This window comes from Delphinapterus leucas, chromosome 13 (assembly GCF_059928025.1).
Source record: "Delphinapterus leucas isolate spDelLeu-1000000601 "Yukka" chromosome 13, BTC_Dleu_Yukka2, whole genome shotgun sequence".
NCBI lineage: Eukaryota > Metazoa > Chordata > Mammalia > Artiodactyla > Monodontidae > Delphinapterus > Delphinapterus leucas.
This window is the reverse complement of record NC_143141.1, coordinates 69,541,906-69,568,527: the sequence shown is the minus strand read 5'-3', so window position 1 is coordinate 69,568,527 and position 26,622 is coordinate 69,541,906. Positions and strand designations below refer to the sequence as shown.

Sequence of the window (26,622 nt, the reverse complement as noted above, 5' to 3'; positions counted from 1 at the left end):
CCAGACACGTAAGCTACGTTGCTCCCTCCGCCTTTAGACTGGGAGACGCTGAAGGGAAGGGGTCTGGTCCAGGTGATCTGGGTACCCCTGGCTCTCCCAGAGTACCCAGCGCAGAGCAGGCTCCCTGTCAGTGCTTACGGAGAACAGTCAGCAAGGGGTTCAGTTAGTACTCAGGACAACCCTTAGAGGAGGTGTTATTACTCCACATACGAAATGGGGAAGTGAGGGCAAAAGAGGACACACAGAGGACACACAGCCACAGGGGCTGAACTGGGCAGATTGGCCCAGGGCCACCCCGCGCCCTTACCAATCTCCGTGTTCCCCACCACCAGCTTGGCCTCAGGGTGCTGCGCTTTGAGGTCCAGCAGCTCGTTCAGGGCCGAGGCCTGGATCCAGGTCACACGCTCCCCTTCAAAACGCAGCTGCTTCTGCGGAATGTCTTTCAGCCTCTGGAAAATGAAGTTTTCTTACCGTGCTGCCTCTTCCTCCCCACTGCCATCCCCAGGGCCATTGCTTTAAGTTTGCAAGGGGATCAACTCTACTATGGATTTGTTTAATACTGAATTCAGACGGAAAATGCATGTCAGGGGAGAAGGGAGGGAGGACACCATGTATCGAGGCAGGAATTACGTTGCAGCTCTTTTATAGACATTATGTCACTTAGTCTTCAGAAGATCTCAGTGAAGGAGGCACTGTTAGTCTCGTCTTTTACAGGTGAAGGAGGAAGCTGAGGATCAAGGTTATGGGACCTGCTGAAGGTCACTGCCGCAAGGTGACTTGAACTGTCCCACACTGTCTCCAGAAGGTACGGGAGGCGGATCAGAAGGGAATGCAATGGAAGGTTGGCTCTAGAGCATGAGGGGTGATGTGGGGCTGAGAGACAAAACTCCCAAATCAAACTGATGGTTTTTCAAGGTTTCACAGAGAAAGAGATGCTGGCGGTCTGCTGCAAAGCCATTCATTCTGGCCTGTTGAATTCATAAAGCAGCCTTCATGAGCTCACCACCCCCTGAGAAATCTGCACTTGAGAAACCTTGAGAGTGGCTTGATTATTATTATTATTATTATTATTTTGGTCATGATGTTGGAGTGAAGGAGCAGAATCATCAAGGTGAGAAAGTAGGCATGAGAGGTGTCCTTAAGACATGGCTGCAGGCCATGGATTGTGTCCTTTGAACACAGCTCTCTTTGTTTGTTTGTTTCGTATATAAACGGACTGCTAACAGAAAGAAGAATGGACTGCTTGAGGGCTTATACATGAGATTTAGCCAGGAGGTCACCAAATACTTCTGGAGCTCCTGTTACTGTACACAGTGTGCCAAAGGGATCCACTCCCTCAGAGTGACACGTGTGAGAAGGAGAGAAGTGTGGGTCCCTGTGGGAGTATGTGGCACAGGGACTTGACGTTTGGGTGTCAGAGAAAGGAAGGGAAATTCAGGCTGAAACCTACAGGACAAGGAGGACACAAAGGCCCCAGTGGGTACGAGTGGGACCCAACAGGTCTCCAGGGGCTCATGGGGCATCACCTACCAGCAACTCTGGGGGAAAGATGGGTTCCTGGGTGGGATCCAGGGGCATGAATTCCTCTGGGTTGAATAAAGATGGCGAGAGAGTGACCTGCTGGAAAAGGGGACAGATGAGTGATACACTGTCCCCTCCTTTATAATGCCCCATAGGGCTGGCCTAGCCCTCTGTCCAAGCGAGCTCATCCACAGACCCCAGCAGGCTGGTGGAGGAGCTGGTATCTCCTGGGAAGAAGGGACAAGGAGGTGTTGACAGAGGATCCAGGGCTAATATACACATTCACCACCCTCGTGGCTGGGGTGTAACCGTTTCCTCTTCCAGCCACCACTGCCCAGAGTGTGGAGAGAGCCCACTGGCTCCTTTGATCTGAGGTTGGCCCTCAGGCTTCCAGGCTGAAAAGGATCCACTTACCTTGTGGTCTTTCTTCTGGTTCATGCAGCAGTTTGGGCTGTTCCCATTTCCTCCACAGCATCCACCATCCTAGAGAGATGACCAACATTCACGCAAAGATATTTGCAAAGAGTTTTCACAGAAGCTAAAGAACCTAGATGATTACTATCAAATGAGATCTGGGTATGATACCTATTCCAGCATCAAAAGGAACAGCAGATACCCCACCCCATCCCACTTGCCTCTGCACAGAGGAAAGGCCTCTGCTTTAACTACTTTCACTTCATTAACGTAGATTAAATAACTTGAGAATAAACAAACAGGACCTCTCCTCCTGGAAGCAGCAGGGATATTTAATTATGAGAAAATTTCTCCATAAAAGCTAGTCCTATTTTATCAAATCATCTCTTTGTGCCCACATTCCTCTTCAGTACTGCTTCCTGAGGAGGCCTTCGTTCCCCGACCAGGGATCGAACCTGTGTCCCCTGCAGGGGAAGCACAGAGTCTTAACCACTGGACCACTAGGGAAGCCCCTCATGCCTCTACTTCTAAACCATCAAGTTCTATGGGAATGGGCTGGGTGCCTCCCAGGCTGGAGTCTTTGGGGGGCTGCTGCCAAAGACGTTCAGGACCAGCGGTGTGCCCAGCCAGTGTGCCTGATGGCCTTCCCACGCCTTCTCAGGCACTTCTCGCCAGAAAGCTCACTCTTTATTCCTCACTGCAGGCCTGTTCTGGAGGATATGTACAGGTCTGATGACTCATCACCTATGGGGAAAGGACTTGCTCAGGACCTCTTGGGGTGCCAATGGCGGAGCACAGAATAGAGCCCAGATTGCTACCTCCCAAAACCAATGCACTGAACGTGGGGAAGGGTGTGTTCACCTGACTCATCTAGCCCAAGGAGGCAGGAGTCTCAGCTCAGAGCCCCAGAAGACACTACAGAATCGTGGAGTTGTGCTAAGAGGCAGAAGTGGGGGAACTCCCAGGCATAGACCTAGACACATTTCCAGGGCAGCCATTCCTGGGGGAGCAGGCTGGGAGTAGCCCTTCCTTACGTGAATCATGGAAGACACCACTCATGCTGACATTTCCCAAAGGGTGAGTCACCACCCACCAGTGTCCCCGAGGAAGTTCTCAGAGGGCCAAGGAGGCCGAAGGTGTAGCCTCTGAGAACGTGCAAGCACTGTCAGACTTGCCTCAACCCCCCTGCACGTGCTGCCCTGCGTGCAGACCCCTCTTGCATTCACTGCTTTGCCACTGGATCTCAGAGCGGCTCGGTCTATTTTATACCGCCACACCACCACCTTGCCCTTCCCCTCTGAATCTGGACAGAACGGAGAGGGCCTCTTCGCATCTCTCTTTTTGGAGGAGTGATGTGGAAAATTACCAGGCCCTGCGTACAGTAAGACAACAGCCTCCCTCACCTGGTCCTTGTGGGGAAGGATGTATTTCGCAAAAGTGGATTATTCAGATAATGAAAGTGTCAGCACTTTCTTACTTAGATCTTTTTCCTTGATAATTCATTGATGTGTTTATGACATAAATTACTATAACGTACAATAATGTGTCACTGCCCTCAAGGCGTACTGCGGTTAGATAAGGCTAGGGTTTTTCCCCAGAGAGATTTCCACTTTTCTCAGTAGGCTAAAACTACTGGGCTTATTTTTATGGTTCCCCCATTTCCTTCCTTGCTGCTAGGTGAATGTTGTCATTTCCTGCTGTGAACAGGCTGCCTCGCTATAGCATGCTCTTCTCACCCTCTTCCGGTGTGTGCTATGGCCATGAAAACTAGATAGATGAGCTTTTTAGAACTGTGTGTAAGGTAACAATTAAAAGGCTCTGAATAAAGGCCTTGGGGGCCTCCAAGGAGTAACATGCATGAGCTTCTGAGCACATTCTGTGAGCCAGTCATTTTGCCTGCTTGGAGGACCCAGGTCTACTCTGCTCTACACTGCCAGGCAGCTGGAGTGAAGGGGGTGCAGCTCACCTCCTCCCATGGTGTCACAATAGACTCAGGAACTGTGTAAATGATGATAAAACTCTGACCCACAGAAGGAGTATAATTGTCAGCTACACTCAAAAGCCCTTCTCTCTGGAGAAACTAGGAGAGGTGGTCAGATTGTATTTCTTTGAGGAGCCTCCTATGAAATAAGTACATGCACAAGATTAACAATCCCTGGTTCTCAGGGAAGCCTAAGCAATACATGAAGATCAAATATGGGTAATGGAAAAAATGTACCAGCATCATAATTTATGTTGCCATTTACTGAAAATGTAAGATGTGCCAGGCATTGTCCTAAGAGCTTTACAAGAAGTCTTTTCCACAAGCACTGTAAGGTAGGTATTATTACAATCCCCGTTTTAGAAACAAGGAAATTTGCCCAATATCATGCATCAGTTAAGGGATGAAATGGGATCTGAACCCAGGTCTGCAGATTCTGAATCTAAGCTTTCAATCATTTTCATTTAAACCCGTACCTCCCGGTTCCTCATCATCAACAGCATTCACCAGGATGTGGCATTTTCCATCCGTAGAGGCTCCACCTCCATCTCCACCCTTTTGGGCTATTTGGACACAATACTCCTTTGTGTACTGTACCAACTCTAAAAGTCAGTGAAAGGTACAGGAGTCTGTGGCTCTCCCCTTAACCCAGAATCAAACTGAGACGAGACAGTTTGATTGGAGTCAGGATCAACTTGACCCAGCTGGGAAATCAGGTAAAATCTGGGGAGATTAAGCCAAGAAAGGAGAAGCTAGCCCTCCGTCCTCCTTGCCAGATGACAGGTGTGTGTCTGCATTTATGTAATCAATGCTCATGCACCCCAGCTGTGGTTTCTCACGCAGAGGAATATGAACACTACAGGGGTTCACACACTGTCTGAAGATCTAATTAGCAGTTTCATAAGCCCAGCAGAGTGCCAGCTGCAGAAAGCAGCGGGGACAGGAAAGGAGGAGGGACTCGAGTGCTGAGTCAGGCTGGGTTGTTATTAAATGCCACGTTCAGCACCTGTGCCATGGGCTGAGCATGCCAGTCACCAAGGAAGGATGCCAAGCCCGAATGCCCTGGAGGAAATTAGCTCTTAGGCAGCATGTCTCTTCCAGTAACCAGTTCTCCAGGCCTTCCCTGGAAGAAAAGTCTCCGTGCTATTGATGAGAACCACCACCTCCCTCCAACCCCCGGAATAAGAACGGCACAGCCCAACGCCCCTGCCAGGTACCTGCGGCAGAAGGACCCGCCAGCTGGCCACATGATCATTTTTCTCTGTAACCCAGAGGCCCATGGCGTCCCTCCCAGCTGTGATTCCTGAGTGTTGCTGCTTCAGGAGCAGGGCCGTTGCTGTCCCAGGGCCCCAACTCACCTTGGCGAAGGTCCGGAAGCCCTGGAGGATGGGTCTGTAGCCTGTACAACGGCACACGTTTCCTGTGGGCCAAGGAAAAAGCTGCAGTGTCAGCGCAGGCCCCGGAGCAGCTAAGGGGTTTGTGGCTTTGCTCCCAGCTCAGTTAAATGCTCTCTTTACATATTCTATTTTCTTTGCTTGGAATGACCCTCCTCCTGCTTGTATCCCTGACTTCAAAACATCTACCACTTCTTCCAGGAAGCCTTGCTAGAATGCCTAGACTGAATCAGGTGCTCCTCCTAAGTCCTCTCATGGTGCCTAGTCATAGCTTTATCAGTGAGCTTATCAAACTACATTATAAGCTCTCTTCCCCTTCAGAGTACAACCTCCTTGAGAGGAGGGACTGTGTCTTTCATCCCTGTGTCCCCTGTACCCTGTATTGTGCCTGACATATGATAGGACTTCATATAACTGACTGAATAAATGATGCATTAAAATGGATTGAATGAATGGGGAGCCTTCTCTACTCAATTCAGAGGAACAGATACCAGGCCCAACCATCTGGGCCCATTCACAGAAGGCAAAGTGGGAAGCCAGTCCCTGCTCAAGGCTCAGAGTCATGGCCTCCTTCCTCATAGGTGGCCCTTGCCCTGCAGAACCCTGCTCTGAGGAAGCAGTAAGGGAAGACGCCATGTCATTAGCTTCTGTGCGGTTTCCCAGACGATCTCCTCCCACTCCGGCCACTCATGGCTACCCCGTCCTAGCACGGGGTGAGAGCAGAAGACACCTCATGAAGATGAACACTAAGGCAGGAGACCCCAGAAGGTCTCCAAACCACCCAAGTGTTCTTCCAATTAAGAAAGCACCACCCTTCCAGTCAATCGTAACCAACATGGTGGGATGGCCTGAGCCTTTCCCTCAAAAGGCGGTGCCTGGAACTCCTACTCCACGCCTGGCATCCACTCTGGCCCTGCCCTGCCCTCCTCAGAGCCCCACTTGCCACTCCAACTCCCAGGCCCTGCCTCAAGGCCCATACCCTGGAAGGCATCCTCGATCTCCTCAACAGCGGGCTCGGGCTGGTTCCGAAGCAGCGTGTACATGCTCATGACGATGCCGGGGGTGCAGAACCCACACTGGGAGCCGTGGCTTTTGGCGATTCTCTCCTAAAAGGGGCAGATGACGTAGACACCTGTGTTGCAGAACCCCTCCCAGGCTCCCTCATGACTCAACTGGAGCCAGCCCATGTCGACAGGCAGTGTAGGGCAGCAGACCGTATGAAGTCAAATCGTAGTGCCGCCACTTCCCAGCTGTGACCTTGGCCAGGTTACCAAGCCTCACTAAGCCTTGTCTATATGTTTAGGACCATCCTAGCACTTAGAGGATTCAGTGAGGTCATTCACGTAAAACTCTTAACATCATCCCTGGCATAGAGGAAGGAGTCAACCCATGGGAGTTATAAATAGGACAGCCCCCTCAAAGAACAACGACTGTTAAAGCCAGAGGGGCTTCTCACCCTTCATTCCCTTCACTAGAGAGAGGAGGAAGCAGGCTCAGAAATTTAAGAGATGTATGCAAGATCACACATGGTGAATGCAAGAGCTGTGTCAGGTTTTTCTAACTACACTACCCCACAATCCAAAATCAACCAAATGAATGCATTTTATTCCAAATTAGAATGCTGCTGTATTCTTATGTGAAGGCAATCCTTGAAGTCCAATGGGTGGGGACTTAAGAATTGGGAAATGTGTGATATAGAATTCACTAAAAGCATTGAATGTCACAGAATTTTCATTCAAACCTGCAAGATTTTTATTACAAGGAGATTCTCCTCATCTACACTATTTTTTAATCTCTGGGAATCTCTCTTGGAACTTACATTAAGTAAAATTGCTAGAATGTTGTATCCCCAGTGCCTAGCATGGATAGTCATTCATTTAACAGATATTTACTGAGAAACTATTATGTACCAGGAGTGGTAGAGGCACTGGGGACAGAGAGTGAAGAAGAGAGATGAGGTTCCTGCTCTCATGAAGCTCATATCCTAGTAGGGAAAATACTGACAAAAACAAAGAAGAAAATTTGAGGTGGAGGTCAGTGCTATGTAGACAATTAGTACAAGAGGACATGACCCAGAGTGACTAGTGGCTATTTGGAGTGGTTAGAAAAGCCACTCTGAAAAAGTGACCTTCCAGTTGAACTTAAAGATGTAATTTGGAGCAGGGAAGGGTGTATCCCAGGCAGAGGGAACAGCAAGTGCAAAGGCTCTGAGCACAGACAGTGCAAAAGTCTGATGCGCTAGAGCTGCTGAAAGGCCAGGGTGGATGGAATCCTGGGACAAGGGATGTCAGCTGGGGGAATAGGCAGCAGCCAGTCCATGCAGCTCTTCATAAGCCAGGGTTAGGGATCCGGATTGTTATTCTGGGTGTGATAATGAGAGGCCTTTAAGGGGAATTTCAGCAGGGCTTGATATGATCGAATTTGTGTTTTTAAAGAATCACTCTAGCTGCTGGGCAGGAAACAGCTGTAGGGGCAAGAGAAGAAACAAGGGAACAGGACACTAAAGTGGCCTAGGCAAGAGGGGATAGTGACTTGAACCAAACATTAATGAGGGAAACAGAGGAAAAAAATGAAGATTTCATTGTAAAGTTTGGAGGTAGAGTAGTTACTACTTCTGGATGGATTGGGTGTGGTGTATCAGAGAAAGAATCATAGGTGACTCCTAGATTTTTATCTTGAGCAATTGGGTGGATGCTTTTGCCACTGACTCAAATGGAGGAAGACCAGGGAAGAAAGAAGTTGGGGGGAAAATAGGGTTTTGTTAAGCTTGAGGTTAGACATCCATCTAGCGATTTAAGTAGGCAGCTGGAAAGAGGAGTCTGGTCTCTGAGGAGAGGTCGAAACTGAAGATACAAAGATGATGCATTCACATGTAGATGGCATTAAACTCACCTCAGGAGAGTGTGAAGGCGGAGAAGAGATGGGGCCCAGGCCAGAGCCCAGGGTGCTGCAGCAATTAGGCACTAAGCCGAGGAAGAGCTGTACATGGTGCAAGCATGGAGGTAGGAGGAAAATGAGGGAAGTGTGGTGTCGTAGAAGCCAAGAGAAAAACATAAATGGACAAGAGGAAGTGGAATCTACAGCTTATGTGGAGCCAAAAGAAGTACGTCAGGAATAAGGATCTATTCCATTGGAAAGAGAGGGTTTTCACCTCATTGTATGGATATGATCCCTGTGTTTAAACGGTTCTTTCTTTCTTTCATCTATGTTTCAAAGAAAAGTACAAGCCCCCATTAATCTTCTCACATCTGCTGCAGGTTGGACAAGTTTAGTAATCTGCCCTTTTCCTGCCTAGGAAGCAAAGACATGGCAGTGAAGCAATACCACCCCACCACGCTCTGACCCCACATGACTGGCCCAAGATGCTCCCTCCAGGGAGTATAATTAGTTTGCTAATTATACTTAGTTTGCTAATATATAATTAGTTTGTATAGTATAATTATAATAGTATAATTAGTTTGCTAATTATATAACCGGCGATCCTGACTCCAGACTCACATAAGGGGCACAAGGGTGGCAGGATCTGAATGACACAGTCAAGGGAAGATTAAGAAAAGGGCCTGGCTCAGGCACCTTCCATGATGCAATCTCCTAAGGACCTCCTGCCTCAGTTTCCCTAAACGTAAGCACCGGGAACAGTGGCTTTTCCTTCCCACTGTGCTCTGCTCCCACATGGGCTCCATTCCACCTTGTCTACGAGCATCCTTTCTCTCTCCTCAAACCCCTCAGATTACTGCCCACTCTTCCCCAGTGTTCCCAATTTCGCTTCATCCTCAGGTGCCTGGTACCATCAGGGAGAAAGCACTGGTCAGACACCCATGTGTCTCTCTTCTCTGACTCAGCCCTTGCTAACCTCCATTTTAATGAGCCCATGTCTATATGATCCATGGGTGAAAGGTGAGAGGTGCAATGAAATTACCACTGGAGGGAGCAGGGAGTAGGTGGGCTTTTTTATCAAGGGGCACAGAGCATTTGGAATCTTCAATCTGAGACGGCAAGGGGGCTTCCTAAGCACGCTCGGGCACAAGGTGAGGAAGTCCCCCTGCCCCTCCTCCCTCCAGCTCTGACACAGCTGGACTTACCAGCCGCTAGATCCAGTTGACCTCTTGGTTCCCACGGGGCATGCAATGTCACCATCCACCCAGACACAGGAGGGAGCTCCAGGCTCGGGTGCCTCCACTTTCTGCCTCACAGCCATCCCCTCACCTCCACGAGGATCTGGGGAGGTGGCTGGGCCGGAATGCCACCTTTGCCCGGGAAGTGACACTCAGCCCAACAACCCAGAGCAAGTCTGCAGCCTTGGTCAGAGCCTCTGGTTACCTGCACAGGATGCAGCCTCGTCTTGGTACTTCCGATTCCTTCCACAGTTGTCACGGCAACATGGTGCAAGGAGCAAATGGGGGCCAGGCAGGCATTGGCAGAAAAGTGACTGGAACCCAAATTAAGGTCATTCCATCGACCACTCAGGTCATCAGAGCAGACCTGAGTGCAGGGTCTGGGAGATCTGTGATGCCTGTGTCACTTCTCTTCACTCTATATTATGTTCTTGTCTTTTCTACAGGTGTCCTCACCTCTCTACCCAAGACTCTGCGCCCGAGCTCCTCCAGCATCCTGTGGAGTCACACATCGGTGCACCCTAGGCCTCTGAGCTGGAGCATGGGAGCCAGGGTCACTTTCAGCTGCCTCTTAGCCTGACACTGGAGGCTGAGTCAAGAGGAAGCTTCTGGCAGTTTCCAGGCCCAAAGTGTGCTCCTCTCTCTGCAGGGCCCATCCTTAGCCACTTCAATTTCAGAACCTCCTGTCACTTTTGCTTCTCTGCTTTCACTCACCTCCATTTCTCCCATTCCTCTGTGGGGAGAGGGAGGGGAAATCCCCAGGTGGCATGGGACACCAACCCCTTAGAAATAGCTTCCCCACATCTATCCCTTTATTCATCGCTCATTCACTCATACAGACAACATCAGTTACTGAAGGCCAACCAAGTGCCAGGCACCCTGCCGAGGGCTGAGGAAATAAAGGTGAATAAGATGGAATCTCTGTCCTCTAATAGCTTGCCTTCAACTCAGGAAAACAGAAGCCAGTGTGAAGATGAAATTTAAATATTTTACGGTAAGTGTTTCAGGAGGGCTATGCACAGGGCACCATGGCACCAGCAGAGACAAGGGGCACCTAACCCAGTCTTGGGAGGTCAAGGAAGGCTTCCTAGAGGAGGTGATATTTTGCCCAGTCCTAAAGTGCTAGTGAGAGATAGCCAGGTAGAGAAGTCCTTGAGAAAAGGACATTCAAGACGGGAAACAGCTTCTGCAAAGACCAAGAAATGAATGGGCATGGAGCATTGGTAGTTCACAACTGTTTCTGCATGAACAGAGTGCTGGACCCGTGAAGAGAAAGAAAACTGGAGAGGAAAGATGGGGAAAATTGCAGGACCTCACATGTTGAACAAAAAGATTGGACTTTAATTTGGGGGCAATGGAAGCCTACTGAAGGATTTCATGGGATGTGATATAAGTCTGAATCTTAAAAAGATGATTTTTTTTCAGCAGTTCAGAATCTTGTCCATATATATTTATAAGCCAGGAAGATACTTCCTAAGACATCATTCTATAATGTCCCTCTTCATGACCAAAGTCTACTTAGAAACACAGGGGCTTACATGTATATGCGCACACGTACACTCACTCAAAAGCTGACCCCTGCATCACGGTCCTCAAAGGCCATCAGCCAGCAGGCAAAGGATACATGATCTTGTCCTGGAGACGATCATACTTGGAAAGCATCACCGTGCAGGCCCCACAGCCGCCTTCTCCGCAGCCCAGTTTTGTCCCTCTCAGCCCCACTGGATGGTCAAGGGTTAAAGAATATGAACTCAGAGAAAAAAAAGTCTTTGTTGGGCTGCTGGGAAATGCCTGGACTGAGCTTCGAGTGAAGAGCCATTCGTCCACACACAGGCTTAGGCCCCTCAACCCGAGAGGCAGCAGACCCACACGGCCTCCCACTCAGACGGGATCAGGGAATGAGGCCAATTCCATTGTACAGAAAAGGAAAGGCACCAGCACCCATGTGTCAACCCCTGGGACTGGAGTTCCACTGTCTCTAATCCTGGAGATTTTCTTGGGATCAAGGTCTTCTAGGTGTGGTCTTAACAGTCCCCCAACCCTGTGGTCAGGCACCTCAAAGACTGAGTATGTGGGCCAGCCCTCACATCACCCCAGCTGGTCGTGCAAGGAAGCCATTCAAGCCAGCATGGGACTTGCTGAGTTCGGCTTCCCTCATCCCCCTGCCAAACCTTTTGGATTGATGAAGTCCAGGGACCAAAATTAAGGCTGGACCAGGGGCTTCTGAATATCCATCCCATAGGATATGTGAATGGAAATTAAAATGAAGATATTTTTGAGGTCAGAAACCAACATTGGAGCCACCTCTTATATATTGGGGGAAACAAAATCTCTGATACTTTGTGCTTGAAAAGTGCCTAACTAATTAGGGCTATTCTGGAGAACAGCAGTTATGGTGGCCTCTTTCCCGGGGACACACAGGCTCCATCGCTGCTTTTCCCTCAGGCCCACAGGCCTCCAGGCCATCTATCTTCCTACTGAAGATGGAAGGACCTGAGGCTATTATCCCTGGTCACTTCCCTAATTTCAAGATAAAATTAATAACTAACAATGATAAAGGATCTTCTACTTGGAAAGCAGCTATACCCATGGACCCGTTTGATCTTCATAATAATGTGGTTAGCAGGTAGGGCAGGAATTTGTGAAAGAAAGAAAGAGAGAAAGAGAGAGAGAGGGAGGGAGGGAGGGAGGGAGGAAGACAGAGAAAGAGGGAGGGAGGGAGGGAGGGAGGAAGACAGAGAGAGAGAAAGAGAGAGAGAGAGAGAGGGAAAGAGAGAAAGAAAGAAGGAAAGGAAGGAAGGAATGAAGGAACGAAGGAACGAAGGGAGGAAGACTGAGACCCAAGATGTAATGTGCGCCCTGCAAGATGACAGCCACTTGTGTTACCTTGAGTGTTAGGGAACACGGCCATCTGACTCCTCCCCCACCATGCTGCTGCTTCTTTTAAAGCACAGCTGGGGAGGGATCTCTAGATCTCGAGTTATTCTCTTCACTAGTCTGGACGTATGAGATCAGCAGTTTAGACCACTCTAGGGGCACGTGAGGACGAATGGAAGCAGCCCAAAGTAGTCTAGAGGTCTTCTGCTAGCCTGGGCATCCTTCTGGAAGCCAGGGTAGAAGTCAAGGCTAGTGTCTTCTCTCTTGCCTGGAACTCCCACAGATCAACTCTCAACACAGGCAGCAGCAAGCCACGAGGCCTTCATATTTACATGCCAACTTTCAGGTTTGGAGTTCATTAGAGATTTGGCCTTTAAACCAGCCAACTGCTATGATCAGGAATTTCTGAGGCTGTCAGGTCTTCAAAACTGTACTAGAAATCTAAAATTGATGTCAACAATCTCTAAGAGTGAGCCTCTCTTTCCAGACCACCCAGGTAGATGGGCTGGAAATGGAGTCCCATGCAGTCCCCTGATCCCATTGAGTGACTCCAGGTCTACAAAAAACACCATCAGGTCCATGTGCTGTGAACCTCCAGACCTGCCCCCACCAGGTCAAAAATCCAGGACAAAGTACACTAGAGCCAGCCACTATCTGATAGGAGGTGAAAGAACCAGAGGCAAGGCCATGGATTCCAGGCTGGCTTCTGAGGGTGCTGAAACGATCCTTTGTTGTTCCAAAGTATGTCACTGCAAGGAGCCACCAGACGTCCCTGCCTCTGGGAGCCACAAGGGTTTATAGACAGAGGTCAGGATGAGTATCATTCTACAACAGACCCCTAGAGAGTTTCCAGTGTGGGTGGGAAGTTCAGAGCATGGCTCCCAGCTTCAGTCCAGGTCTGCCAGCATTTGCCCAGAACACACGAGGGGGAGGTGTGTCCCTTAACACATCCAGCCTCGCTTCCTCCTCTGTTAAAGGGATCGCTGTGAATCAGTGAGATAGCCTACATAAACCACCTTGAACTCCACCCATATGTAGTCAGTGCCCATTAATGTTAGCTCCTCTTCTAGCTTTACTGCTGGTATTGTTCCAGGGCCTCAGAATACTTTCCTACTGGGAAAGAACAAAAGGGATGGGGGATCTTACAGAAGCACTCCCCACTCTGGGAGCACAGCAGTACCCCAACCCTGCTCAGGAGTCCCCCACCCCATGCTTCCCAGTGCCTGCCATTCCCACAGTGGATGGTGCCTCTACACGATTCCCACCTCAGGCATCCTTTTCCCCAAAAAATACCCCTTCCCCTGACTTTCTCTCCACCTTCGCAGAGCTAGAAACCCTGCCTGGGAAGCCCATTTATGTATTAACAAAGGTCTGCTGAGGCAGGCTCTGCTCCTCCTGGGGGTGGGGGGAGGGGAATGACCATGAAGCTTGCCAGAGCTAAGGAGGGTCTTTTGGAGCTGCTTGTTTTACAGGCCCAGGGTAAAACCTTGGCATTACTAGAACCTTAAATACAGGAGACTTGAAGAACATCAAGAACCACGTTCTTACTCGGCAGCTGAGAATTTCAGACCCACCAGGCTCAAATGACTTCCCAAGGTCACACAGCTGCCAAGTGGCAGAGTTGCAACTAAGACACAGGGGTCTAGAGCCCTAACCCAGTGCTCCTTCCTCTGCACTTCACGGCCTCCAGACCAGTCACTAGCAAATGGGGTCAGGCCCAGAGAACGAGTCCCCAAGTGCCCCCTCTCCCTCACCCCTGCTCCAAAGTCAGGATACATTTTCTTCTCAGGTAGGCCAAAAGGGTTGTTTCTGGATCTGCATTTTTCTCCACCACCTATAAAAGCAAACACCAAAGAAAACTATATCAGAGGTATACTTAGTCATCGTCTCACCCAAGAATTTGTAGAGTTAATGGAGACGTGCTACATATATCATGAAAACGAAGGTGTTTTTCTTAATTCTATAAGATGAGCATATTAGCTGCAAGCCAAATCGTGTACCTGCGGACATGCTGCAATTGTAAAATTCTGCATTAGTGCTCAGCTCTGGACCCACCACAGAGCACTTAGGTACAGCGCCGGCCGTGCTGGGCTGACCAAGGCAAAGTTCCCTTCAAATTGAACAAGTCATTTCATTTCCAGCTGCTGGAGCACATTTGTGAACGCCAGGGACAGCTGGGAGCGGTGGCATGCAGACCTCTGACTTTGCATCCTGGAGGGTGGACTCTCAGGCGGTGGACGACCAGTCTGCTGGCCTGTGCTCATAACAGAGTGTGGTATGCGTTGGGTCATCACAGTCAACAGCACTAACACAGGTTAGAAATGGAGGAGAAATCTCAAACCAAAGGCCCACAAACAGAATGTTCAATAAGGCAGAAAGTTTGTCCATGAGGTGTGGTGCTAGTTTCAGATGCAAATCATCAAAGGAAATCTATGAAAACCTGTTTCACTTCTCCTCATGCATCATCAAGCCTAAAAGGGTCTGGGTGATTGGGATGATTAAGGGGAGAGAATGTGTGATAAGAGTTTCTTTAGAGAGACCTGCACTATGATTCTCACATCTTCCTAAAGTAGGAGGAGGAGGTATCTGCCTCACACCTCCAACTTCATGAGGGGCTTCTATAGCCCTACATGTAAAGCTCACATGCTGCAGGGCATATGGTGGTCTGGCTTAGCTAAAAGATAGAAAAAGTCTTACCAGACAAGCTGAGGAAGAATTGTAGTGTAGGGATTGATGTGCACTTCCAGAGTTTGGAAGAGCAAAGGATGTGAAATTGTTGTGCCATGGACGCAGCACCGGCCATATGTGAGAGAGAGAACTTGCTTGGAGGTGTTTAAATCATTCCTGAAAGACTGACTACAGGAGGTGATGGGACCTCCATCAGAGTCTGTGTGGAGTGGACCTCCCAAAACCGGAGGCTGAGGGAGAACAGCCAAACTGAGAAAACAGCCCCCTACACCATGTCATGAGACTTGCAGTTGAAGGTTCCCAGCAGCGGGAAGCCATCCTACACCAGCACCTAATAAACAAGAACTTTCTCACTACCCTCTCCTCTCTGTCCTGAAATGAAACTGTGTTTGGCAACTTATAATTGCCCATAGGATTTTTTGTTCACTAAGAGTAATCCAGAAGGTCATGAAACTACCAAAATTTACCCTTGAATAAAGTTGAAAGGAAAGTGGAAGATAAAATTAATTTTCTTTTATGATTATACCCCACAGGTACAGCTTGTTCAAATTTTCCTGGTTATAAATTTCACACAAGGCGTTGTTTCTTTTCTCTTGGAAATTAAATCATAAATGCACAAAATAAAAGTCTTTATTACCTTTCTCATAGATGGCAATAAGGTCCTCTTAGCTTACCAAGAGGCTCCTGCCTCCCCTTCCTCCTGCCCTGCTGCTCTCCTTTTATCACATCCCATCAGTTCTCTGCTCAGTGCCTTCAGTGACCTCCCACATATTCAAGGTAGCATCCAAGTTCCTTAGGCTGTCTTTCAAGACCCTTTTCAATGTGTCCCCAGTCTTCATTTTCAGCCTGTTCCCCTCCTGCTTCCCTGCCAAGCTGGTCTTCATACTCCAGTGAAAATACAACTTAAACCTTCTAACTCCTGTGCCTTTGGCCATTCCATTCCTCTTTCACCTGCATCTTGACTTATTAGAAGACCCCAAACACTTCCTTATCACCCCAGCCACAAGTGGTCCAACCTTCCTTGAATTCCTCAGAGAATGACCAGACCACTCTCATGGCATGGCTGCGGTGTTTGTCCCAGCAAACCCCACAGAACCCTCTCTCAAAAGGATGCCCAAAGGAAATGTGTATTCTAACAGAAAAACACTGTGGGGAAGTGAGCTTAGGAAATGCTGGGTTAAACAGATTGCTCTGGTAAAACTCAAGCACCAAAACAAATAATAGCCATAATGGATTACAAACCATTAACTAGAATTGAAACTCGTAAGTCCAAACTGATCATTAATAAATAAACAAGTAGGAGAGAAAGGAAAGTTCTTCCTGACAGAAGAATACCAACTAGTGGCCATTTTGGGTGGCCATTTTGTAATTCAGCACAATAACTGATCTGGTCAAGAATTATCAATGGATGCTGCAACTAGCAGATGAAAGTTTGATAATCAAGGTATTTACATAGTCCCAAAGTATCTTCTCACAGATTATTCATTAATTATAAAGGGAAAAGAGTACTCTTACAGTGGAGATGGCAAGATTACTGGTGGACACCACCTTAACTGAGTGATCAAAGTTCACATCACAAATAATGGGGAAAACCGATAACATGTGCTTCCTGATATAATCCACCAAGAAAGACATGTCACTTCTCTGGTATCCTGCCCAAAATGCAGACTCTGAGTCTAATTAGAAGAAAGCACGACAAGCTCAAAATGAGGGACATTTTAAAAAATAATGGCTTGTTCTCTTCAGAAACATCAATGTCACAAAAGAGAAAGGAAAGCTAAGGAGCTGTTCCAGATTAAGGGAAACTAAAGAGATATGACAACTAAGTACAAGGCATGATCCTGGATCCTGGGATTGGGGGGTGAAAGCCATAAATGACTTTACTGGGAAACTTGGAATAACGCTCTGCATAAAGTTTATAGATTAGACTAGTATTATGTTAACACTAGATTTCCTGATTTTTATAATTAGATTGTGGTTGTGTAAGAATACACTTATTCTTAGTTTAAGGGATAGAGAAGTATGATATCTGAAATTTATTTTTTATACTTATTTATTTATTCATTTATTCACTAGGTTGCATTGGGTCTTAGTTGTGGCACACGGGCTCCAGAGCATGCAGGCTCAGTAGTTGCGGCAAGTGGGCTCTCTAGTTGTGGTGCACGGACTCTAGAGTGTACGGACTTAGTTGCCCTGCGGCATGTGGGATCTTAGTTCCTTGACCAGGGATTGAACCTGCATCCCCTGCATTGGAAGGAGGATTCTTAAACACTGGATCACCAGGGAAGTCCCTGATATCTGAAATTTATCCTCAATGGTTCAGAAAGAAAATTTTATACTTTATGTATTTATTCCAATTAATTACATGCATAAATATATATATAATTATGTATTTATATATCTATATATCTATTTATATGCACAGATCTATACACATGTATGTATACTTAAAGAAAGGATGTTAAAGCAAATGTGGCAAAATGTTAGGTGTTGAATTTGGGCAAGTCTATTTAATATTTCTTTGTATTCTTCTTGCAACTTCCTTGTAAATTTAAAATACCTTTAAAGTACAAAGTCTGAAAAATAAGTTTCTTTAGTAGAGGGTTTCTCAGGGTTTTAATATTCATCCATTCATTCTGTCCACATTCATTGGGCACCTACTATGTGCCAACACTATACAAAGTGGTCTAGGAATATCTAAGAAGAGTATCTGGTGGGGATACTTTTCTTTGAAATACATTTTGGAATATGGTACCTTACCTAATCACAATCCACTTTGCCAACTAGTTCATAAACTCCTGAATGGTAAGTGCCTGGTCTTAGAGATTGTATTCCTCCAGTACATATGTGTCCCATAGGCTCAGGCCTCAGAGGAGCTTGTAAATGTTGACAACATGGGTAGGTGGGTGGGTGAGGGAGTGACTGTTGTCTCATCACTGACTGCTGCTTCTCGTGGGGGTCACTCCTGGACACCTTCAGCTGCACCCTACACGCCGAATCTTCCCAGACTCCTCTAGGGGCCACCATCTCCACTAACCAGAGAGTGACTGTTCAGAAAAACAAGAATCCTGTCCTCCAAGAGGATGGTCACTACGGTGATACCAAAATCCTGGGCAGCTCTTTCCCTTCGACTCTGACTCTAGATCAGATGCGGAAACCATAGTCACCAAGACCTGTCACCACCACAGAATGCCCTCGAGGTATTTGATCATTTACATCTTACACCCTCTCCAGGACCACAGTGAGTGAAGACAGAATCCTGGACAGTGGTCCAAAACAGGGAGAGTAGGAAGCTCATATTTAAGAGTGAGTCACTAAGTACCAACAGCTTCTTTGGTAACCTCCTTGCACAATATCTGGTAACAAAAGATCTAGAATATCTTGGGAATAGAATTAGGAAGAAACTTACAGCTGTCTTTATTTGACTGGGAATTCCCTCGCTTGGTCTAGTTTTTATAGCGCTGCTTTCACCTCATCCCTCCTTGCATTGCCTCACCACCTTTCCAGCAGATTCTCAAAAGTCTGCGTGTTTATAAAATTAAAAGCACTGATATTCATCACAGAAACCTGTAGTAGTAGAAGCTTCAAGAGATAGTAGGGTTTGGGCTTCCCTGGTGGCACAGTGGTTGGGAGTCCGCCTGCCAATGCAGGGGACACGGGTTCGTGCCCCGGTCCGGGAAGATCCCACGTGCCGCAGAGCGGCTGGGCCCGTGAGCCATGGCCGCTGAGCCTGCGCGTCCGGAGCCTGTGCTCCGCAACGGGAGAGGCCGCCAACAGTGAGAGGCCCGCGTACCGCAAAAAAAAAAAAAAAAAGAGATAGTAGGGTTTGATTTAATGATACTATCTACAAATTTTAAATTGCTTTCCTAAGGCGAAAATAAAATACATGGGGAAACAATTTTCACCAAACCAGATTCACCTTGAAATGCTCACTTCTAGATCCGGTGCATCATAGCAAACCGTCCCCAAAGAAGAACAGAAGCTTGTACCGTCACACGTGAACTGATGGCTTAATAAATAATCAAACCTTAGAGTGAGACTGTGCCTTGGAAGTCACTGAATCCGTTTGCTCACCCAATATAAAAATTGCTTAGAAAAATGCCATGAAGGTGCCACGTGTAAGTAATGGATGGAGAAAGCCAATTCAACGACTGTTTCTTAAATCTCTACAATGCAATTGCTGAATGTGACAAAGTCGTTGGAATTCTTGGCTGCAAGTCTAACAGCCACCAACAAGGATGATTTGCCCTGCCTCTTAGTTTGCTACCAGAGACCAATTCTGAAAGAAGTCGGCACAGAGAGACAGCTCTGCACCTGGAAGAGCACAGCTGACCCCAGTTCCCAGGGCCACCCAGTGATACCACTCAAACTGAATCCAACAGTCCTGGGAGCACTGACATTGTGGCGGCTCATGGAATTCCCCTGCTACTCATCCAAATATATCCTGACAATTTAAGCACTAGATGCATTTTAGTTCTTGAAAATTGCCTCCCAAGTCACCCAGTTTCTCAACTCAAAATTGCCAATGCTGCAAAACAAATAAAATTGCTCTGACGATGGGGTATAATCATCACTCATGCTGTGCACACGGCCATTCACAATGTGCAACCAAGGCTACCCTTTTACTGTCGCTTTCCTTTCCAACGAGGGAGCTGAAGCAGATGCAAGCACCTCAACACCCGTGTAGGGAGAGCAAGTGGACAGTGGAGACAATGTGATGTGCTTGCCCCCTCTTCTCCCTGCACCTGCATTAAGATCCGCAAAGATTCTCACCCTTCCGGTGCTGCAAGGACTGGTACCCTTATCATAAGACCGCCCTCTGCCCTACCATCCCCACCTTCCCTAGGTCCCTGTGCAGCAATGAAGTTAATCCAAGTGAGCAATTTTTATCAAAGTAAGAGGTTTGCAATATTTATATGTATAACTAAGTGTGGGGGGGGGGGAGAAAAGCGTGCCCTTTAAGAAATAAAAATTGTGACTTGCCACAAGATGTCAGTATATGTCCTCACACAACTTAGCTGTTACATTTACACAGATGAAATATCAGAATCAAAGCTGTGTACATCTTATACCCTGAGATTAGCAAGAAAACACATTCCTGCTCCTTTTCTCAGTAAAGAAAGCAACAAAAGCCTTAGGACACATTTGATTAAACACAGAAATGGAGGTGACCTCCAATCTCACCTAGAGCCCTGCCCACCTTTCTCAGCTTCCTGCCAGTGTCTCTATTACCACGAAGAGGTGGCAAGGAGCACGGGTGAACTCACAGGCGCCTTTCTTCTCGCTTCCCTCCCCATCACTGCTTTACCCTGTGAGTATCTTGACTGTGTTCTAACCCTGAGAAGGTCTTCTTTCCCCAGTGTTACCCCAAATGCAGCAACAGCTTTGAAGGAAGAGAGAGAAAGAGAGAAGGCGAACAAATAAGGGAGAACACAAAAGAGAGAGAACAAGAACAGGTCTTTTCCGGAGGACACACATCCCTCCCGGGGATCAGGGAAACCAGAGAAAGGGTCAGCTTCTGCTTACCTTTTTGCCATTCACAAAGAAAACCAACTCATCTGCTGTCATTGTCACAGGTTGGGGGTCCCTGAACTCCAGGTACCTTATGCCCAAGAGGCACTGCCAGTTATTACTGCTCTGCAACTTGAAAAATACGCCTCCCAAAAAAATGAAATGAAGTCAGCCGATGGGAGGGACCAAGCTCAGAGCTTCGGGGCATGGAGAGTTCTTGGCAAAAGACACCCGTTTACATAATCAAGGAAAATGCAATCACACACAGCAAATCACACCCCCAACACCTGTGTCGAAGAGCACAGAGGAAGACACAGGCAGATATCAGCAAGGAGGATGCCTTGGTGCCAGATGACTGTGGGTCTTAGGAACCACCCTCACAGAACCTGCTTCATCCTCCCACTTGCTGAAGACAGAGAAGGCGGAAGGGCCACGGTCATAGTGACAGTCACGGCAATAGAGGTGATTCACACCCTCCGCGTCTACACTTGTCATTTTACCATTTAGGTTTACAGCAACCCAGACTCAGCACTTACATGCAGGACTCATTCTCCCAGAGCTTGGAGGGGTCTGGAGTCATAAGAGGCAGGGTCCAGTTCTTCAGACGCAAAATCTTGCATTTGACCTCAGCAGGTCTCTTATCACTTTCAGAACGCACTTATTTTCATCCTGTAAATGGGCAAATGAATGACATCAAGAGCAAAAGGCTGAGTGACAAATGATGTATTTTTGGAAGTGCTTTGTAAATAAGCAAACAACCAAAATTTTTATTACTATTGCAAATGTATTCTCAACAGCACAGCAAAAATAATCCTGATAACAAACCACTTTTGAGGTTTTCCTTTTGTTTCTCTCAGGGAAATACCCTTGATTAAATTGTGGGAATAACTCATAAAAATATTTCAAAATACTGTACCAAATAAAATGTGTGTATCTCATAGGCATAGGCCAAATTAATACAGAGCTGAAAACCTTCCCCCATCCAGTCTCCATTAACTCCTGGTATAAACACACATGCATATCACCCACCCAGGCAGCACCAATGGGCTCTAAAGTCCAGCGGCCAACTGCCCCTCCCAACTCTCTCTCTCTCTCTCTCTCACACACACACACACACACACACACACACATACACACACACCAGCATTCTCTCTGGTCTTCTACGAAGCTAGCCTCTGTGAAGTAGGTCACTTCCACTACACCCCTTGAAAGATATGAGTGGGGAAGAAAGCAGTATTGGGCAGATGTGCTTGGTACAGAAATAATCTAGAGAAACTGAAGACTGCCAGGACAGCCACCATGTTATCAACACGATGCCGCTCTCCACACAGACTTTATTTAAGCAGGAGATGAAATTCCACTCGTAGGGTGGCTAATCATCCCAATTTGTCCCCAACTGTCTTGGTTTTAACACTAAATCCCTGGCAAATCCTTCAGTCCAAGGCAAACTAAGATGATTGGTCAGCATAAAACAGTGGTTCTTAACTGGGGAAGGGGGATCTTCATCCCAGGAGCCTTTCTGGCAATGTCTGGGGATATGTCTTGTTGACAGAAATCATCAATAATCAATTAATAATAATAATAATAGAAGAGTTTTATTTGAGCCAAACTGAGGACTACACTCCAGGAGACAGTGTCTCCGATAGTTCCAGAGAAACATGGTTTTCAGAACAGTTTTATATCTTGTCAGAAAAAAGAGCATCTAACACGACAAGAGTACATCCCTTCATGGTTTCAGAAAAGACAGATCAGCACATACACAGCACATTTACTGACAGATCAGTAAAGCCCTGGCACCTAGGAAAGGAGACTTATCATGAAAGGAGTACCAGCACTGGTGTCCCAGGAAGGGAGGCATTTACTATTTATCTTTAAAATGGACAGTTTTACTTCTGGTCAATGCAGCCTTTTCTTTATCAGTTAAAGCAGGTGTACGATGTATATTTAATAGGTCACAAAACAGGCTGTTCTAGTTAGCATAAAGTTAAATCATGTATATGCCAGAATGACTTCCCCATACCTCAATATGTGAACATTTCTTCCATCATTTCTTTTTTTTGATTGAATAAAATCTTTCAAAAGAAAGCAGTGATGACCAAAGTATTTGTCCCTTGATGCCAGAGTGGTTGCTGCCTGTCCAACATGTCCCTCGTGCTAGGACTTCCTCTCTCTTTCTTTTGTCTAGGAAAAGAGTTGCCTAATTATTCTCATTGGGGAGTAATTAATCAACCAAAGTAAACACAGAGGTATATGATGATGGATAAACATAGGGTATATTATCAAGTATATCAAATTTTTGCACAAACTTTATACTTGTGTTTGGGGCAGTCAACTTAGAGCAAACAGTGATACGTGTCATGAGTACCTTGATAGCTAGAAAAAGAATAATAATACATACTACAACAATGACAATCATCTATAAAGCAAATCAGGGGGAAAAAAAGGCCTATTACCGAGGGAAGCTAACCAAAGAGATTATTTAAAGGGTTAGTTTCCCATACATCTTTTAGCCTTTTTGCCTTTTGGGAATTTTTTTTCTAAGTGTATGCCTACTTTTCCACAGGTGTTGATATAAGTGCAACAAGTAATGTGAGCAATAGCACAGCAACTCTTGTTAAGCCAGCAGAAAATCTAAGGCAACCTTGTTATCAAATACTACTTGGGCTGCGGAGTTTAGGGATGTCTTTTGTGCTGCAATGGTTTCCGCAGTGTCCTCAGCTATTTGACCAATGGTGACTGATAGATGTCTGATCAGCTCTCTGCTTACATATACTCCTGCACTATGAATCGAGATTCCCAAAAGACTTCCCCACCAGGTATCTTGGTATCCTGCTAAAATGGATCTCTTGACTCTGTAATGAACAGAGAAAGGAGGTTCATCTATTGCCTTATATAGAAACAATGGGGTAGCATAATGTACCAGTAAACATAATGATTCTATTTGCCAGCTATTAAGACATTTATGTGCCCATCTTTGGGAAAGTGGGTCAATTCTAATACCACATGCAAAGATAAAACCTGGGGGAGCACAAGCAGTCTCAATAATAGCCTTGTTAATTGGAAGTTTTCTTAACATAATATTAAACCACGGATCATTTTTCTTGCAGCTTTTCCAAAAGCTATCTGTATGGCACTTGACATTTAAGAGTAGCTGGCATAATTTACTCGTGCTTTTCTCTTTAAGACACCTGTTAGTTAAGTAAGGAACAAAGTGAAGCAGTCCTAGGGTATGTTGTATCTGGTCTCTAAAGACTGAGGACAGTATCAGACAAGGGATGGACACATTAATATGTTGAAGAATTTGAACCTGAAATGTTAGGCCAGAGAGAGGTCATTCTATATGAGTGGTAATGTTTGGAACATCAGAAAAGTCGGTGACAGGTATTAAGAGGGGCCTAAATCAGTCTTGTATTCACTGAGGAATTTGATGACGGATCCAACAATGTGTTAAATTGCCCTCAGTAACTATACGCTGTGACAACTTTACTAGACAATGTTCTTTTCATCCTGAACATTGGGGCAAAAGCATAGCTAGAAATAAAACAATAATTTTCAATTTGATAGAGAGATAAACATTTGGTAAACAGTTCAATTGAACTGGTAGAGCAAGTCTTACAGGCTTGGTCCAGATTCTTGGGTCCGTTGTCTACCACTGATGTCTTCTTCTCATCTCGGCTTGATGGTACTTGCCTCAGTCAGTGAAAGCCAGGTCAGAAATAGGTGTTAAAGTTCACTTGGGTGGAGGGGACTTTTTAAAATGAGAGATGTGAATCCATGAGTCTATGCCCTTTCATGTGACAGCACGTGGATTCGTAGATAACACCTGATAAGGTATTATCAGGTATCATTATTTTACAACATGGCTTCAAAGGATCTTTTGTTTGATTTCTTTTCCAATGTGCATAATCTCCTGCAGAGACTGGGCACATCGCAGGTTATGGGGCGTCTGACCTTTATCCAAAGACAGATTATTGAGGTAAGCTTCAGAGCCAAGCTTAGAATGTCTTCTAAGTAATTCAGTGAAACTTCACAACAATGTAACACAGAAACAAGGAGCCATCTAGGAAATGAGTCTTAAGCAATAAATATCAAACCTCAATGACAATTAACATCATGAGAACTTAATATACATGAAGGTATATTAATGAAACAATTTCTTCCCTCTAAAATTATCCACATCTCTACAAAATATAGCCAAATTAAGACTAACCTGTTTGCAAAATAAGTCTGGTTTCAATAAACTTGGCCTGACTATTAACATAAGTGTAATTGATCATATGGACTCTTTGAAGTTTGACTTCGTTGGACCTTTTCATAAGGAATCCAAATGGAACTTTCAACAGGCTTCTTAAGGCCAGGAAAGTCATGCCAAGGACTTGTCATCAGATTCTGCCTGTAATACCTACAGGTTTGGTAGGATTTCTCTCTTCTCAAGATCCAAAATATCTTGAGGTTCCTGCAAGTGCCAGGAAATGGTCCTCCTTAATCACCTGGTAAGGTTGCTGGGAACCCGGTAAATAAGGTACCAGCTTGTTTTTTCAAGGGGCTATATGGTTCCATAAAGTCTACCCTAGTTCTTTAAAACTATCTAGCCATACTTTATTTTATGGATATTCCCAAATGTGACATTTCGGTCAAAGCCACAGTAATATTGCCAGTGTTTCCAACTGTGTCTTGTTATAAGGAGAACAAATTCTTATTGAACTCATGCAAATAACTGCATTGCCATGAAAATAAGAATACTCACTAATCAAGAGTTTCCAAATTCTGGTGGGATCAGGAAGGGAGAAAAGGTAAAGGTTTTAACTCTGATTACAAAGGTATAATTTACTAAATTGGTGTAAGTCATAATTAGCTTAGGGGAAATGTTTCCTTATATCTGGAAAATAAAGATGAAAGGCCAGTAATAGTTCAGACAAAAAAATCACTAAAATTACCATTATATTTATCAGTTCATTCAATCCCATATAACTAATTCTTATTCTTCTTGAGTCCAGTATTTCCTTTAGTTCTGTTGATCTTGCCTAATGATTGGAGGCAATAGTGTCAGTGATAATTTCAAGAAGTTTGCAAGGTTTTTGTTAAGGCTCCTACAATTTACACAGGAAAGTGGGTGCATTGATCGCTGGAGACTGCGGAAGGTATACCCCAAGTAGAAAACATTTTCTAACAGTTTCGTTGTCATTGTGAGGGCACCAGCCTTGCAGTAAGGGAAGGCTTTAACCCATCAAATGAAAAATGGAGTTTGCCAGAGATCCAGGAAGAGCCAAGCAGTCATCTTGGGTTTCCCAAGGCCCAACTATTTAATTTACAGCTATTCCTTACTCATCTAAATTTCTCTGATTTAGGAGCAGACTGTTGCCATGTTACAAGGACATCAGGATGGCAAAAGTCTGACAATGAGAGGTTAATTTTTTGCAGAAGTAGAATGGACTTTATACATGCCATAATCTTTACAGATTCTGTTGTTGTTGCCTTTGCATGAAAGTCTTCTGGGCATTTCCCTTATACTTGAGTTCAGTCCCTTTAGTGTGAGTCTCAGTTTTGATGACAGATAACATTTTATGTCAGGACATATAAGACTTCCAGGAATTTCACATAATTTCTGGAACACTTACAATGCATATAAGTGTCTGGAACACTTATAATGCATATGTAGTATCCATATGTATGGACACTACTTAAAGAAAGCTGAATATTACTTTTTATTACTACATAAAGAAAACTGAATATTTTATTTATTGACAGTGCTTCCCATGACAACATGCCTAATTAATTTAATATCTCTCTTTTTATAAGGAGAGAAAAATATCTCAAAGTTAGTTCTAAACCAAAAGACTTCATTTAGAATTTGAGTTTGGGAAAGTTTTTCAAAGATATCAAAAAGGTTTTTAAAACAGTCAAATAAGTCACTGTGAAAAAAATGTTTAGTCATTCACTTAGCCAAAGTGACAATAAAATATTTCAAAGGCAAATACAGAAAGACAACAGATTGCTTAAAATGTAAAGAAAGTTTTACAATCCGTTATCAAAACAGATCAATATTCCAAGAAAACTTTGTCCTAACAGGGAGAGAACCAAATGCTAGTTTTGCAACAGCTTACCTTTAAATTCAATCTCA

At 45.6% G+C, this 26,622-nt stretch overlaps 1 protein-coding gene across 5 annotated transcripts in view; it reads right to left on the bottom strand.

Moving 5' to 3' along the window:
- XDH (xanthine dehydrogenase) overlaps positions 1-21,000 on the bottom strand; it is a 71,298-nt gene extending 50,298 nt beyond the window's left edge. The window contains exons 1-9 of one of the 5 annotated variants that reach the window (XR_016395480.1): positions 20,517-20,998; positions 14,079-14,136; positions 11,050-11,146; positions 9,631-9,739; positions 6,290-6,416; positions 5,275-5,336; positions 1,936-2,004; positions 1,531-1,620; positions 308-449 (exon numbers count right to left, since the gene is read on the bottom strand). Coding sequence is in view for 4 of the 5 variants with exons in the window: in XM_089923297.1 (XP_089779423.1) it covers positions 308-449; positions 1,531-1,620; positions 1,936-2,004; positions 5,275-5,336; positions 6,290-6,416; positions 9,631-9,739; positions 11,050-11,146; positions 14,079-14,136; positions 20,517-20,558 (796 nt within the window). In the remaining variant the exon portion in view is untranslated. Of the gene's footprint in view, positions 1-307; positions 450-1,530; positions 1,621-1,935; positions 2,005-5,274; positions 5,337-6,289; positions 6,417-9,630; positions 9,740-11,049; positions 11,147-14,078; positions 14,137-20,516 lie in introns of all 5 variants that reach the window. The other 4 variants (XM_089923297.1, XM_089923296.1, XM_022574138.3 and 1 more) reach the window with 4 other exon arrangements.
- Between the last annotated feature and the right edge of the window lie 5,622 nt (positions 21,001-26,622).